General features: G+C 39.9%; 1 protein-coding gene across 2 annotated transcripts in view; it reads right to left on the minus strand.

The window, feature by feature from the left end:
• The window catches only part of LOC119866906 (RAR related orphan receptor A), a 711,488-nt gene that overhangs the window by 98,796 nt on the left and 596,278 nt on the right, over positions 1 to 16,414 (minus strand). Inside the window, exon 1 of one of the 2 annotated variants that reach the window (XM_038580595.1) lies at positions 157 to 321. The exons of the other annotated variant lie outside the window; for it this stretch is intronic. Coding sequence (XP_038436523.1) covers positions 157 to 187 — 31 coding nt within the window. The 5' untranslated portion in view covers positions 188 to 321. Of the gene's footprint in view, positions 1 to 156; positions 322 to 16,414 lie in introns of those variants that run through there. 2 annotated transcript variants of the gene reach the window in all.

The following is a 16,414-nucleotide window of genomic DNA, read 5'->3' on the forward strand; positions in this document are numbered from 1 at the left end:
GCCGCCGCCGAGGCCCCGGAGGCCCTGGCGGGGCTCCCGCGCCCAGCCCCGGGCGGTACGTGCGCTCGGGCAGGCGCGCCCACCCCTCCCCCTGCGCGCCCTCCTCCCGCCCCCGAGCAGCCAGCCCACCCGGCCCCGGCGGGGCTCCCGGCTCACCTTTCATCGCTGCGATCACAAAATACATCATTTAAGCCGCGGTGCGGAGAGCGCAGGGAGAGCCGACGGTCCGACCCCGGAGCCCCCTCTGCCGCCGCCGCGCCGCCGCCGCCCGAGCCACAGCAGCAGCTGCCGCAGCTGCCCGCCCGCCGAGAGCCATCCCGAGCCATAAGAGGCTCCATGTGACCGGCTGACATCACGGCCGCCGCTCTGTTTACACCGCGCCCCTCCGCTTCCTCCCCGGGCGGGAGGCGGGAGGCGGGAGGCGGGAGGCGGGAGGCGGGAGGCGGGAGGCGGGCGCGCCCCGGCGCCGCGCCCCGCCCCGCCCCCGCGGGCAGGTGAGCGGCGGCTGCCGGGCGGGCGGGCGCGCCCCGGCCCTGCGCTGCCCTGCCGCGCCCCCCGCCCGCGCCCAGGCCCGCAGCCTTCTCCTCGCCCCGCGGGGCACCTGCGGGCGCCGGGGTGCTCTACGCGCGCAGGGCCCCTGAGCGCACGCCGCGGGGCAGGGGCGCGCCAGCCCACCCCGCTCTCCCGCTGTCCCGCTTCCTTCCCCGAGCTGCCGGGGCGTCGAATACTCCAGCTCGTCGGTGGAAAAGAGGGGCCTGGCCCGGGGGTGGGGTGGGGGGACCGCGGTCACCCTCCTTTCCCAGAGCGCCCCGGCGCCCAGTTGGGGAGGTAGGGTCCCCTGCGGGGCCGTGGAGGTCGCCGTCGGCCGGACCTTCCCGGGGGGCGCGGTGTCCCCTAAGTCTATCCCCGGGGGACTCGGCCTGGGCAGGGGGACTCCGCGCACACGGATGCTGGTCCTCTCCATCACACCAGCTTCCCCTCTCCCCTTCCTTCCCGCAGGAACACTGTCACCTGGAAGGAGAGCAGAAAACTAACGCTCCGTGAATCACCTCAACGACAATCCAATCGCCAGCTGATTTGAGCCACCAAATTCCCAGGCTCTTCCTCATCCATCACTCTCTCCAGAGAACCCATCTACAGGTGGGAAAGATTCTGGTTTTCACACTCAAGAACGTCGTGGCACCTTGGGCAGGAAAACATAAATACCTCTCAAAGGCAGACTTTGTGAATTTTAAGATTGAAACTTAATTCCCTCTGGACTTCGAAGCTAAATCCCTTTTTTCCCTGGCCTATGAGAACTTAAATGTTGACAGTATTATCAGACGAATCTCTTCAGGACGAATTTCAGATGCTTCATACCCAGAGTTTGCATTATTTAAGATTTTTGCCAGGATGTCCACAACATTGACTATAATGGCACAAAAATCTCAAAAGCCCAGTTTGCATACCTGCTACTGTTCCTTCACACAGCTTCAGTTCCGCTTTCTTTTCTGATGGTCTGTATTTCCATTTACAACTTAAAATATTAGTTGTTAGCTGATGCCTTCATGCTGATTAAATAAGGAGAGTCTTAGCATTTTTTCCCCCATATAACTGAGTTGTCCTGGCCCCTGAGTTGGGCTATGATTTAAAAACGCAGGCAGACAATCAGCTCTGTAGAAAATTAGGATTCATATACTCCCCCACCTTCCCCAGCCTCCTTTTCAAGGCAAAATTTACACAGTCCTGACTTAGAAGGTAAAAAAAATTCATCCTAATTTAAATCAATCCCTAGCTTAATAAGAGTTTGATTTCAGCTAAAGCCATCCTAACAGAGTTTTTCCTTTAGATTTTTTTCAAATAAAACCACAAAAACAAGAAATTATGAAAGTGGGAAGCCAAGACCTACCCATGTTAATTCAGCTGTCCAGCCATAGCAAAATGGACAAGAGTTTCAAATGAATCAACCATACCCACTGTGATGTTTACAATTATGAAATTAAATCACACCACCTTCCCATGATGCAACTGTATCTCCCAATGAGGCAACGCCCCTCAGTTACATTGACACCATCCTTCATGTTTGATTCTTGATTTCCCTTGTCCTAAGCACTTCATGACAAGGAAGAGCAAAGCCAAGCTATCCAGTAGGTAGGTCCGAGGTCCAACTTTATTTCCTTTGTACCACTGAGGGATGGAAAGATGTCAGGGACTGCATGTTAATAGGTTGTGTTCTTCATACTCATTGCAAATGAATCCAGATAACACAATCCTTGAAAAATCACAATGTTACTTTAAAACAGTATCCTGTTTGAGAAAACAATGCTTTGAAAATGACCAAATCCATTAGCTCTAGCCTGCCTGTCAGACATCTGACTCCAAGGTAAATAGTCTTACATTACTAGTAATCGGTATTTATTTCCAGACCATTTCAAATGAAATCGGTAATCGGGAATGACATGTAACGTGACATGTGTGCTCCTGCAATTACAAGTAGTAGAATCAGTCATCCTATAGATAATGTCCCCAATAGAAATGTAATCTCATAATACTTATTTGAAATATTTACACATTTATTCAACAAAGACATTTCCAGGATAATGTAATACTGACCTTAGCCCTTGGAAATGTATTTCATTCTGGTTCTACAAATAATGAGCGACCGAATTTCAGATATTAAGTCTTAACCTTCCTGTGTGGCTAGATGCTATTTGTAATACATGCCTCTATTAAATGTCTTCAGCTTTTAACCCAGGGTATAATATTGTTCTTTATATTAACACAAAGCTCTTATGAAACTTTGAAAGTAAAAATGAGGGGCTGCTTTAAAAAAAAAAAAAACAAACCAAACCAAACAACCTTGAAATACAAACTTTCTATGGAATTATAAATCCTGCACCAAATAAACCAGTCAGGAATGAAAGGATCCATATCCCCCATCCAATACTACCAAATTTGAGCCATAAATGATGCACATCTCAGTGCAAACCTTTACCAACTATATATTTACATGTAGGAATAATTATTAACATGTAGGAAATGTTTATGGAGTACCTACTATAGGGGAAAACAGTGTTAAGCAATATATTCTTTCCATTAATTTTTTTTTTACCAAGTGTTCTGAAAAGAAAATAGAAAAAGAATATTGCTCACATAAGGATAATTAAACAGGATGGGAATTCTTTACCATGGGTAGAACTATGTTATACATTACTTTTTGATTCAAATGTTTCTGTTGGCTAATCTCCGAAAAGGAAGGCACCCTGCACACTTATAAACACATGGAATTGAATTCAGAGTTCTTTAGAGAAGGTAACAGCCCCACATGGGGTCCCTATATACTGGGTTTCACATTTGATCTGTCACTTAGCAAGAAAGTGGAGAGACACTTCTGATGCCAGGTTGTTCCCAAATGTCTATGAGGAAAGCTTGCTGTATTTCTACAGGATATCTAGACTGGCATGTAATCAGAAAATTGGTGCCAATCTTCCCACTTTCAGAGATTAAGGAAATGATACTTTATGAGGGTATATTCGGTTTTCCACCAAATGGGGTGGAAATGGTGGAAATATACCACCAAATGGGGTGTACCACCCTGAATCACACTACAGTGCTGCTATTGGGGAGAATGGCAAACCAATGGATTAACAGATTTATCCTGAGTGGGCAAGGAGCTCCTAGCACAAAGATGATTTTGAAGTTTGCTGCTGCTGCACATGAGAGAGCATTTTGGCTCTGTGTCTCACCCAGGCCCTGATTTTCCCTCTCTAGTGTGGCAGCTTGCTAATTCAATTAATTTCTTTCTAGCTGAACAAGAAAGGGATCAGTGAAAGGTTAATGTGGTCCTAGGCAGCTTGATTCAACTGAATTCTTAGCCACCACTGCACTGTGATCTGTAGGACTTGGGCCATTCTGACTGACATAGAGCCAGAGAAGCAGGTCTCCTATAGACCAGATAGAGTCAGACCCAGAGAGTTCTAACTAAGATTGCTTGGAAAGCCACAGAGAAGGCACAAACTTACCTATAATACTTCACAGACTTGCTTAGTTTTTCTGGAAAGAGCCAGTGCCTCATAAAGGAGCATTTATAAAATGGAATAATATTGGTGAGATCTGGAAACCAGGGGTGACAGAGAGGCCCCCCTTATTTATGAGTGGAAGGGGGAGAGGATGAACAGATTAATATAGCTTGCTTGCCACTCATAATTTTATTTTATTTTAAATTTTATTTATTTATTCATTCATGAGAGACACAGAGAGAGAGGCAGAGACACAGGCAGAGAGAAAAGCAGAGTCCATGCAGGGAGCCCGGTGTGGGATTCGATCCTGGGACTCCAGGATCATGCCCTGGGCCAAAGGCAGGTGCTAAACTGCTGAGCCACCCAGGTGTCCCACTACTCATGATTTTAAAACAAATATAGATGTAGATGTAAATGTACATGTGTATACATATACATAGCCCATGAAATATGGTGAAATACACTGTTCTTTGGTGGCAAGAGACATCTTCAATTTTATACACTCATTCATACACACACACACACACACATACAGACACATTTCACATTATCAAGCACATTCACTGAATGCGTATTGTATTCCTGGTATTGTCCTAGAGAATCAAACGAGAACAACCTCACTAATCAGTTGACTTTGGCTCTGAAAACTATAGAGAAGTCAGCTCCCTGAGTCATCTGAGCAACCCTAAAGGAAGGCAGTGTCTGGTTGTCCATTGAAAAGATGTTTACACAGCACTCTGCCCCTCACAGTTGACAGACGGCTCCAAATCATTAGTGTGACTATTAGTGTAATGGGATGTTGGAGGCGAAAGATTTGGCTGGATTGAGACAATCTTGAAGGGATTCTGAGATTTCTGGAACCACATATTTCTCATATATCTATTGGGAAATTCAAGAACTGGAAGATGTTTTGTAATGATCACAATGAGGGGAAGGGTGAAGTTCACAGGCATACAGATGTGAGCAACCTCCACACAATAGGTAGGTAGCAGGTGCCTCACTACACACACACACACACACACACACACACACACCTGCCAAGGCAGCAAGGAAGGAGATGCACAACAGAGGCCAGAAGGACCTCCGCCCCTTGTGTTCCCGTGGGGTATGCTCACCCCACTTCCCGCAGATGGCACAGAACAGGCCATTCGGGAAATTATATTTTAGTCAAAGGAACATGAATGATAGAAGCAAACTCAGAACCTGGAGCTTGGGTTCAAGTTTCACACTTAATTTGCCACCTTGGGCAAGTCATTCCACCTTCGGGTCTCTCATCTGTAAAGTGAAAGAATGGGAACAGAGCTTGAAGGACTCCTGCAACTCACATACTCCACAACTACTTGCAGGATCTCGTCTTATCCACTTCTTAGGAACGGCATCCCTTTCTCTCTGCTGCACTACATCGACTTACCTCTCCAAGGGGCCTTTACTGTGTCAGCAAACTCTGGTATGGCCGAATGAGCTCTCACATCAGACAAAGCTATTTCCTGAACCAACCTTTATCCCACTCACTAGCTGAGTTATTTGAATAAACCTATGTTTCCTCTTATGTGAAATAAGGCAAATATAACCTTGAAGGGCTACTGGGAGGATCAAACACTTTAAAGAAAGGATAGAGTGACAACATCTTTGGAGGGCTTATGAGTGGAAATACCATCACTGTCCCCACCAGCCCCTACATTGTGGTACACACTGAGCCTGTGGTTGGCATAAATTTTTGACCTTAATAAAGACGTGCTGAAGTGACTATTAGAATGTACTTTTGCTAAGCTTTTTACACTTTTGAAACCATGTGTCTCTGTGTGTATTTGTATGTATTAAACCAGCATTTATTAAGTACCTAAGTATTGGGAATACAAAGATAAATACAAATTAAATTACCCCTTGGTCTAAGGGGCCTCATGGTCTCACCTTCTTATGTCTCATCTCCTGTAAAAGCAGAAGCTCCCATCCAATGAAGCATGTAAACATCTGTGTGTTATAATTTAAAGAATGTGTGCCAGGACATTGAGAGGGAAGGAAAAAGATTAAGATGTCAGACCTTCCCTCAAGGAGCTTGTCCTCTAGCAGGCAAATGAATGCCATACCTACGATGTAAAACAGAATAAGTGTTCCAGAAATAAGGTGCTATGCAAGCCAAGAGTACGAGGGGCAACTTTGTACAGGGTTCATCTTAAATTTGATGAGAAGAAGGACTTCATGGAGGAGCTACCATTTGATCTAAACATTGAAAGACAAATCGAATCTAGTGGATAGGAAAAAGAATAAAGAACATCATAACAGGAGGGCAGAACATGGATGAAAGTACAGAGAAAGAAAATGCATTTCTTACTTTACAAAACTAGTAGTGAAGATTCCTAGCAACAGAAAGTACATAAAGACAAGGAGTAGAGAAAGCTCAAAATGTAGGTTGTTACTATTTCTTCTGCTTTTCCTCAAAGTGCCTAGCTCAGACCTTTGCAAAATATATACACTCAAAGAATGAGTTTTGAAAACATAATTGAGGGCAGAAGAAGAGAATTGTGCTTTAGAAAATAAATCTCTTTGCTGCTCACCCATTTCATAGTCTTATTGTAAGGATTAATAGTTGGTTTGATAGTCATAAAGTTAAATTACACTTAATAAAACACATAGAGCAAAAGAGTTCCACATCACAGCACACAGAGGAAGAATAAAACTGGAAATGGGTATTATTTCATCAGAGTGAAAGCTAAGCAAGGCATTTCAGGATGAACAAGATAAATTGAATGTTATTTGATTTTGTATCTCACCCATTTAAGTTCTGAAAATTATCTGCGACAGTTCTAATATAGATGCTTTGTATACAGGCCATATTTTATTTTTTAAGAAGTATCTTAAAAATATATTTTCAAATAATGGAGAGAAGATAAGCAGTTACAGATGGTTCCCTCTATTTTTGTCATGCATGATCAAGGGCTGCAGAGTACGTGGGCTTCATTGGGAAATCCGAGTCTCGCAGCTAGGAGCGTTCCAGGAGCAAATGCTGGCATTATTTTGCTTTCGCAGAGAAAATATGTTGCTGTTCAGTCAAGCAGAGTAATCAATTATTCTGCATTATGAAATACTCATTTTATAACTATTGACATTTCAGACAGTTGTGCCACATGTCAATAGTGGTTCTGATGCTCACATTTAAGCTCCAGCTTATAGGATGGGATTCATTTGGCTGACAGCGTTTGATCAGAAAAGTCTCTGCTCTCAGGAGTACACCTATTATTTATGTCCAGTCCTGCACTGGGGAAGTATGCTTTGAACACTGAAACAAGAAGAGATTTGGGTTTGTTCTTCTGTTTTAATAAAAAATGTGAAAATTCTTCTATGTTCGATTCACATTTAAAAAAACCTCAGTGCTCTTCTCTTCCATTTTGTAAGATGGAGGTAGATTAAATTAGGCATTCAAATCAGAAGACTCTAAAATCGACATTAGATTTTGAGTATCCAGTTAAGCCTTATGTCCCCAAAGATGACTTTCCAAAATCAAAAGGGCTTTCTAATAATTATACAACTTGCTTCTTTTACCTCTCTTATTGGGTTAATGATTCCTTGGGACTTACTCTGTCACAGGCACTTATTTGATGCTCTTTTTAACACTTAATTCACCCCAAACTCTCTTTTTACAGATGAGGAAACTGGAGCATAGAGAAATTAAGTAACTTGCCAGGAACAAAAGGCTAATTAATAAACTAAGTAACTTGCCAGGAACAAAAAGCAACCTTAAGAACAACCTTTGTAAGCCGATTCTAGGGTATGCACTCTGAACCATTATGTTATGACTCTCAAAATTTTTAAAAAAATTTTCCTTGAATTGGGCATTACTCAGTATTTTGAAAGCAGCAAGCTGACTTCTTCAGGAATCAAAAATTACCACTCTAGTAAATTTTAGGCATGTGTGCAAGAAATTCTTTAATCCCTAGCTTCTATAATTGAGCAGGGTTAGCATGTGTCATTATGAATTATTGCACAATTTAGTAAATTATTTAATTACTTACTAATGAAGAAGCATACTATACACAGTGGTAATTATCTTGTTTGAAAACAATGTTGCCATTTGTATATTTAAGAAACACTTGCTACACATTAACTCTTAAGGGGAATTCTTTCTTGTTTTGGGTTAATTAAACAACTCCAAATATTGGTAATGGAATGTTCAATAGGGCTGCAAGGAAACTAAAAAGTACAAGAGCCAACACTGCACTTTTAAGAGACTTCAAACAAAAGAAAAGATCTGTTAAAAACAAAAAAAAAGAGGTAATTTTGTATTTCACGTTATTCTACTTAAAAAGCGTAAGATAGAGATATTTGCTGGTTTCACTTTTCTAAATCATATCATTGCTACTCTTTTCATGGTTTTTGCAACATATATTGTATAGCATTTCTTTCACCTATTTAATCACCTAACAAATGGCCTTGATAGTATAATAATCTTAAGCACAGTCACTTAATTTTCAATAAATTTGAATACATTTTTGTCTACATTTATTGACTATAGTCATGCATGACCCTTTTATTTATAGAAAGACATAGTACATATACGGTCTTCAGATATTTTGAGAACACATCTTAAGTATAGATAAAAGTAATTTTTAGGGATCCCTGGGTGGCGCAGCGGTTTAGCGCCTGCCTTTGGCCCAGGGCACGATCCTGGAGACCCGGGATCGAATCCCACGTCGGGCTCCCGGTGCATGGAGCCTGCTTCTCCCTCTGCCTGTGTCTCTGCCTCTCTCTCTCTCTCTCTCTGTGTGACTATCATAAATAAATAAAAATTTAAAAAAAAAAGTAATTTTTAAAATGTCATAATACAAGAAAGAGTGACTTGTTTAAGTGATGGTACACATTATTTATTTATTTTTTTAATGGTACACATTATTGAGAAGCTACTGATATATATTATTCGATTTGTTGTAAAGTCTTAAGTACAATAATAGCCTCAGAAACCCCAACTTGCTCATTCTTCCAAAGGCTAGGTACATATTGTATGGTGAAGGTGACTTTTATAAGCTAGAATGTAATGGTGACTTGATTTACATCTTTGATCCTTGAAATACAATGGAGGGAATGTGGCAAAGCCATTATAAACAAGGAAGAGTGAAATACAGAAATACCAGAATTGGAAGACACTCAAAGAGGTCAGGGGGTAGGTCTTCCTACTGCCAAGGATGTGAGCAGATAAGCCATTTATGTCTCACAGTTGCCTGCCATTAAATAATCACATATAAGCAAGACAAGTGATATTATCATGTTTTTTCTATTGTCTTATTTTCTTCTCTATTATTCTAAGGTCAAAATGCCATCTAACTGAGTAATTCAAATCATACAAAAGCTTTGCCATAGTATGAATACTACATATATTAGAACTATAGCCTAGATCGCAGGTTTCACTGTCAAACACTCAGTAAGAAACTGTTTCCTGTAACCAGTAAGAACTAGGTTAAATTTAAGCACTAAAAAACAAGAGAAAAGGAAAAAATATTAAAGATTTTATTTATTTATTCATGAGAGAGAGAGAGAGAGAGAGGCAGAGACACAGGCAGAGAGAGAAGCAGGCTCTTTGCAAGGAGCCCGATACAGGACTTGATCCCGGATCCCAGGATCACGCCCTGGGCCAAAGGCAGACGCTCAACCGCTGAGCCACCCAGGCGTCCCAGAAAATATTTTTTTATATGTTCATAGCATCCACTGCTCAATTCATAGTGTAACATGAATTACACGGTGTTTATTTTATAAAACAGTGTTTTATCAACTAGAACTATAGCAAAACACATGGAGTACTCTGTTTTAATGGCATTTTCTTTCTTTTTTCCTCTTCATTGAAATACAATTAACATACAGTGGTATGTTAGTTTCAGGTGTACAACATAATGATTTAAGAATTCTATATAGTACTCAGGGCTCACCATGGTAAGTGTAGTCACCATCTGCCACCAAACAAAGTTTTTACCATCTTATTGACTACATTCCTTATGCTGTACAAAATAGTATTTTCTGATATTATTGCAGCAAACTAGAAGAATTGTATTTTGATCCAAGATTCAAATCTCAGCTTTTACACCTCTTTTTAAAGTATAATTTACATAGCGTAATACACGTTCTTTTTAGCATACAGTTCTTCGAGGTTTGACAAAGGTATTAATTAAATTACCACCAACTCCATCAATATATAGAAAAACTCCATCTCCTTTCTTCCAGGTTCCCCTGTGCTCCCCTGTAGCCAACGTATTCCCCTTCCCCAAACCCTGGCAACCACATAACTGTTTTGTATCCCTATAGTTTTGCCTCTAAATAATATCACTTAAATGGAATAATATATTATATAGCTTTTTACCTCTGGTTTCTTCTACTTGGCATGGTGCATTTCAGATACATCCCATGTTGTTGAACATATCAATAATTTGTTATTTCTATTATTCAGTAATATTTCATCCCAATTTATTCATTTCTTAACTGAAGGATAGTTAGGCTGTTTTCACTTTTTAGCATTCACAAATAAAGTTGCTAACATTCATGTACAGATTTTTGTGTAAACATGTTTTTATTCCACCTGGATAAGTAGGAATAGAACTGCTAGTGTGTATGGAATATAGAAGTTCAATGATAAGAAACGCCAAATGGTTTTCCAGAGTAGCTGTGCCATTTTGCATTCCTATTAGCAATGTCTGAGTTCTAGTTGTCCCGAACCCACACCAGCACTTGGTGTTGACAGATATTTATCTACATGTTGTCGGTTCTTGTTATTTGACATAGTTAGGTTTTATAAAGTCACTAGGACCACTGAAGCAGCCAATATTGAACAATTTGCCCCTAGGGGAAATGTAGGGTTAGACTCCTGTGAGTCTGTGCTCATAACCTTTTTATCATCTCATCAATATATAACCTTGTTTTCTGTGTATTTGTTTAAAGATACGTTATATGAGATATACTGTTCATTTACGAACATTGAACTCACAGCCAGCATCACTGAATGACACTTATTTCACATGTATTTTCTTTGTAAGGCACATCACAGCCTTCCTGTACTTGAGAACACTAGCCAGCACTTCAGCAGTATGCTTGAGGGCCATTTTACATAGCAAGATCACTAACAAAAAGCACAAAAAATAGGAAAACGTAGCACTAAGTAAACTGTGAGAAGGACACTTATTTACAGTATGAGAGCTGAGACAAGAAGACAGAGCAGCGCCTCATCAGACCTTAGCTGGGGATGTGTCTCAGGACACTCCACCCTGTGAACAAGTCTGAAAATGGCAGCCAGTATTGATTTGGGGATTATAAACAAATTTTAGTAAGTGAGCAAATTTGCAAATACAGAATCTGCCAATAATGAGAATCAACTCTATGTATGTATGTATCTATTCATCATTTTTTGCCATCCTACAATATCAGTTTAAATGTCACTGCCTTCAGGAAGTCCTGGACAAACTGTCAGCCTCCATCAGATGAGCTTTGGGTTCCCACTGGCATTCTGTTCTTCCCTTTCTGTAAACCTGATTCTTTATACCATTTTTCTCCCTGGTAATCATTTGCTTTCTTTTACATCTTCTTTACTACAGACTCTAAGAGGCAGGGAATTCATTATCTTCTCACCTTTGTATCTCTAGTAACACTAAGGTTTAGCACAGTGCCTGGCATATATTAGAAGATGGATAAAGATTTGTTGAATAAATAAATACTTCTTTTGAAACAAGTATGTGTGGTGGAAAGAGAACTGGAATTGGAGTTGGAAAATCTTATTTCTTATCCTGGTTCTAATACCTGGTGGCTATGTGACTGGTAACAAGTTACTTAGAGTTCTTGAGCCTCGGTTTCCTTTCTGTAAATTTAGAAAAACAATACCTATTGGTTACCCCAAAGATATAGATGCAATGAAACGCTGGGACACCTGCACCCCGATGTTTCTAGCAGCAATGTCCACAATAGCCAAACTGTGGAAGGAGCCTCGGAGTCCATCGAAAGATGAATGGATAAAGAAGATGTGGTCTATGTATACAATGGAATATTCCTCAGCCATTAGAAATGACAAATACCCACCATTTGCTTCGAGGTGGATGGACCTGGAGGGTATGATGCTGAGTGAAATAAGTGAATCGGAGAAGGACAAACATTATATGGTCTCATTCATTTGGGGAATATAAAAAATAGTGAAAGGGAATAAAGGGGAAAGAAGAAAAAATGAGTGGGAAATATCAGAACATGAAAGACTCCTAACTCTGGGAAACGAACTAGGGGTGGTGGAGGGGGAGGTGGGAGCGGGGTGGGGGTGACTGGGTGACGGGCACTGAGGTGGGCACTTGACGGAATGAGCACTGGGTGTTGTTCTATATGTTGGCAAATTGAACACCAATAAAAAATAAATTTATAAAGAAAAAACAATACCTATTGGGGCACCTTGGGTGGCTCAGTCGGTGAAGCATCTGACTTCAACTCAGGTCATCGTTTCAGGGTCCTGGAACTGAGCCTGGCGTTTGGCTCCCTGTTCAGTGGTGAGTCTGCTTCTCCCTCTCCCTCTGCCCCTCCACCTGCTTGTGTTCTCTCTCTCTCTCTCTCAAATAAATAAATAAAATCTTAAAAAAAAATCTATCTACCTTTCAAGATTTTTAAAGACCTTAAAGTTTGGACAGGAAACATTAAAACCATTAGTATTAGTATCTGGCACATTGGCAATGTCCAATAGTCATTGGATTGGAATGGTTTATGAGACAAACTAGGTGTTGATGAGCAACACAAAATATACCGATGAACAGTGTGAACAGTGAGTTTATTCAGCCATCTGGATAGTACCAACTCTTCATGGATTTAGTCGTATGTACTTAGGAAACCCAAATAGTTTGGAGAATTATTCACTTTAGAAGCAGATGTTTTCTCACTCTATCAATCTAACTCCACTCTTCAGGATCAAAGGTTATGTACATCACATATTCTATGAAATGTCTTCACAAGAACTGATTGATGATTTATCTGTTCCACTTCAAAACTATTTTCTGGATATTTGAAAGTGATTTTTCAATAACAAAATTAGAGTTTGTGTTCTCTGAAAACAAGATTTTCTCTTTCAAATATTCCTGATAAAACAAAAAATTAAATGCAATTAATAAATGCATGATGATTCCACCTGAAATATTTTCTTAAAAAGATCTATTATGTCCCTTAAGGTTTTCAGGGAATAAAAATCAATAATGTCTTTTTTTAATATTTTATTTTTAGATAATCTTTACACCCAACGTGGGGTTCAACCTCACAACCCCAAGATCTAGAGTCATGTGCTAAGCCAGCCGGGCACCCCTCAAATCAATAATTTCTATAAAATTATCACAATCCTCCTGCGTGCAACTAAGGGCAATGATACAATACAAATGGTAAAATGCAGTGGAAAATAAGCTGTATAAATAATGCAGTGGTTACATCACCGAAAATGTATACATATGATTGCCTTACAAAATTATGATGATCAGATATGATTAAGTGACACTATATAAGATTATTGGTCTTCAGTACATGCAAAACATGGTGATTCACTGACAAAGGAAGCTAATGGTAGGGAGGGAGAGATGTCACATCTGTGCATTTGATTACACAGCAGAACAGGTAGGTAAAATCAAGAATCATTATTTTATGTGAAACCTTCTTGTTTCCTAACTCACGTTTATATTAATTTTTCTTGAGACGACATTTTTTAAACACATGGATTCTTATAGGGAACCTAACAACACGTCTAAATTAAACCTAGGGTTTAAAACACCATTTGCCGACAGGCATCCTGCAAGTGTTTTCCACAGAGGCACATCACTTCCGATTATTTCCAGGCTATTTTAAATGATCTTGGACAGGGCTACTGAATGACTTGTCAGGGAACAGGAAAACATTATGACACCACTTCTCCAGATTTCTTCCCACAACATGAAATATTTGGGATCGTTCTAATGGAATCAAAGCTAGTTTAAGAACAAGTTAAGCTTCACTTTAAAGCTTTCAGTTTTAGCTGGGGGAATGCTTCTAACATATGGCAGCTGGGCTCTGACTCATAGCAACCTTCAAATTCTGGCCAAAATGTCTGTTTCCTGAGATTGTGTCTGATAAGCCTGTGCATTCCTGGTGGGGCTCAGCAGGCATTCAATAAATGCTATTGTTGGAATGAATGAATGAATTAAAGGGATTCTAATTATGAGTTACAAATTCCTCCATCAACAAAATAATCCCATAGGAAAGCTGCGATGTACTTGGAATTCATATCTATGAAGAATTCAATTTTCGGCTCCTTTACAATTTTTTTTTTATCATCTATGCTCAACTTGGTCTTTCTTGGTTTTTTTTTTAAACCAAAGTGTGAAAAGCACATAAGCATTTTCTAGAACATGAGAGACAAGTATAGTTCTTAGAAAGTTTCATTTGTATGTAGCTTGTGCATGATAATTATTTTTAAATCTCAGTTAATCATCAGATATTTTCTGGGAACAGACTGTGGGTGAGGCACCATGTGAGATATTTGAAAAAGGAAGTTAAAAAAATCTTACCCTTGCTTACACACCAAAAAATAATCGTTAGGATTAGTAGAAGGTATGCAGGTTCCAGTATATCCACAAGGCAAATGGTTATCTAAGTAATACTAAATTAGAATTATTGAAGAAGTATAAATAATTGCTATACCACTTTTCATAATTAGAGACCTCTCATTCAAAAGCATTATGACATGGAACATGGAAGAAAACAGAAAGAAAGATCTGCAAAGATACCACTAAAATTTTAAAAACTAAAAGTTCGTATCTGTTCTTAAAAAGTCTCTCGGGTGTTCATTCAGAGACTATTTAACTCTTACGTAAGACTCAATTTTGCAAACCTTTATATCTGATTTTCCAGTATATAAAATATATTTTAAAAAGCACAGCAGAAAGGAGTTCAGAGTTTTGCTCATAGGTGCAAGAAGAAACAATAAATACTAAAAGAAGAGATAAAGAATGATAAAAAGTATGGCAGCACGGGGCCATTTTAGCATAGGGGCAAACAACCTGCCACACCTGCAGAGAGACTCTGAGGACATCCTGTATTACAGCATACTATACACACCATAATAATTAATGTTTATAATGATTTTGAAACATTAAGAATGGATTAACCCTGAAATAAGTAGACAGGGACTTACATAATATATTTCAAAAGGCCTCCCTCACCCCCAAATACAGTGAAGTAGCTTAGGCACTTATAGAGACATACTGCAGAAAATTAATTTATATGGGATATCTTATTTTCTAATAATGTCTGTGAGTGCAGTATTGCTATGTATAATTCAAATAATAACTCTAATTACTTAAAACCTTACAATTAGGGTCTTAGTTATTTCAGTAAGCAATACTCTGAGGACCTGTGGAAAAATAAAGAGGTTTTCATAGTAGGAATAACTGTTTTATACAGTGGAATTTCATTCAATTCTAATATTAGCCAAATACCAATAAAATAAAAACTGTTCAAATACCCTCTCCTTTTAAAGCTACGATGTTTTTGTAAATGTTTACTTGAATTTTGAGTGTTCGGGGCTGAGGTTTAAATATGTATCATTATATTAAGATACTTGCTATTTATATAGAAGCCATCACTATTTATACAATAATGTTTAACCTGCCGGAATTCTGGAGAAGCAAAGGTTAGCAGTTAAAGTAAGTTCAATATGGAAAAAAAAAGAAAGAAAAACCTGAGCACAACTTAGCATTGTTGCATTCAGTGCAGGTGAAGTGGTAGGTTTTTCAAAGTACGCTTTATACATGCACACACATGATACCAACACCTTTTTCATGGCTGCAACAATTCTTTTTCAAAACTGCTAGCCTGTTTCCAGGGCAGCTGCAAAACATCCGTGAACACTAGTTAATTTATTGGAGTCATGGAAACTGCTGCCTCTACACCTACCAGGCTAGATCCACATTGTGCAGACTCTACGATGCAGGAACCGAAGGTCCTGAGATGAATTCTCTTCGCTCCAGGCTAGACGGAGCAAGGAGAAGCCACCGCTGTGACTGTTCTGGGCCATACCTGCGGATTATCATCACTTTCACTCCACATATTGTCCCAACTCCAGAGTAACGCTTTTTGTATTAAAATTACCATGATTTTGCTATTACATTTATCATCATCATTAGCAGTAGAATGTGGCTGTTAATGAAAACGGAGTTTAAAGGCTACCATTTGACACTTGACAAATGTCCAGGAAGAAGAATAAGCAGGCAGGGCTCGTTAACCCCACTCACAAGTGGGGTAAATAAAGCTTGGAGAGATTTCTCAGCTCAGCTTGGGTCATGCTGCTAACAGTAGAGCTGGGACTTCAACCAGGGTTTCTGATTCCCTAATCTAGTGTGTGATAAACGTTAGCACATGCTCAATATTGAAAACTGATTTCCAGTTAAGAATTTATA

This window comes from Canis lupus, chromosome 30 (assembly GCF_011100685.1).
Source record: "Canis lupus familiaris isolate Mischka breed German Shepherd chromosome 30, alternate assembly UU_Cfam_GSD_1.0, whole genome shotgun sequence".
In the NCBI taxonomy this organism is placed as follows: domain Eukaryota; kingdom Metazoa; phylum Chordata; class Mammalia; order Carnivora; family Canidae; genus Canis; species Canis lupus.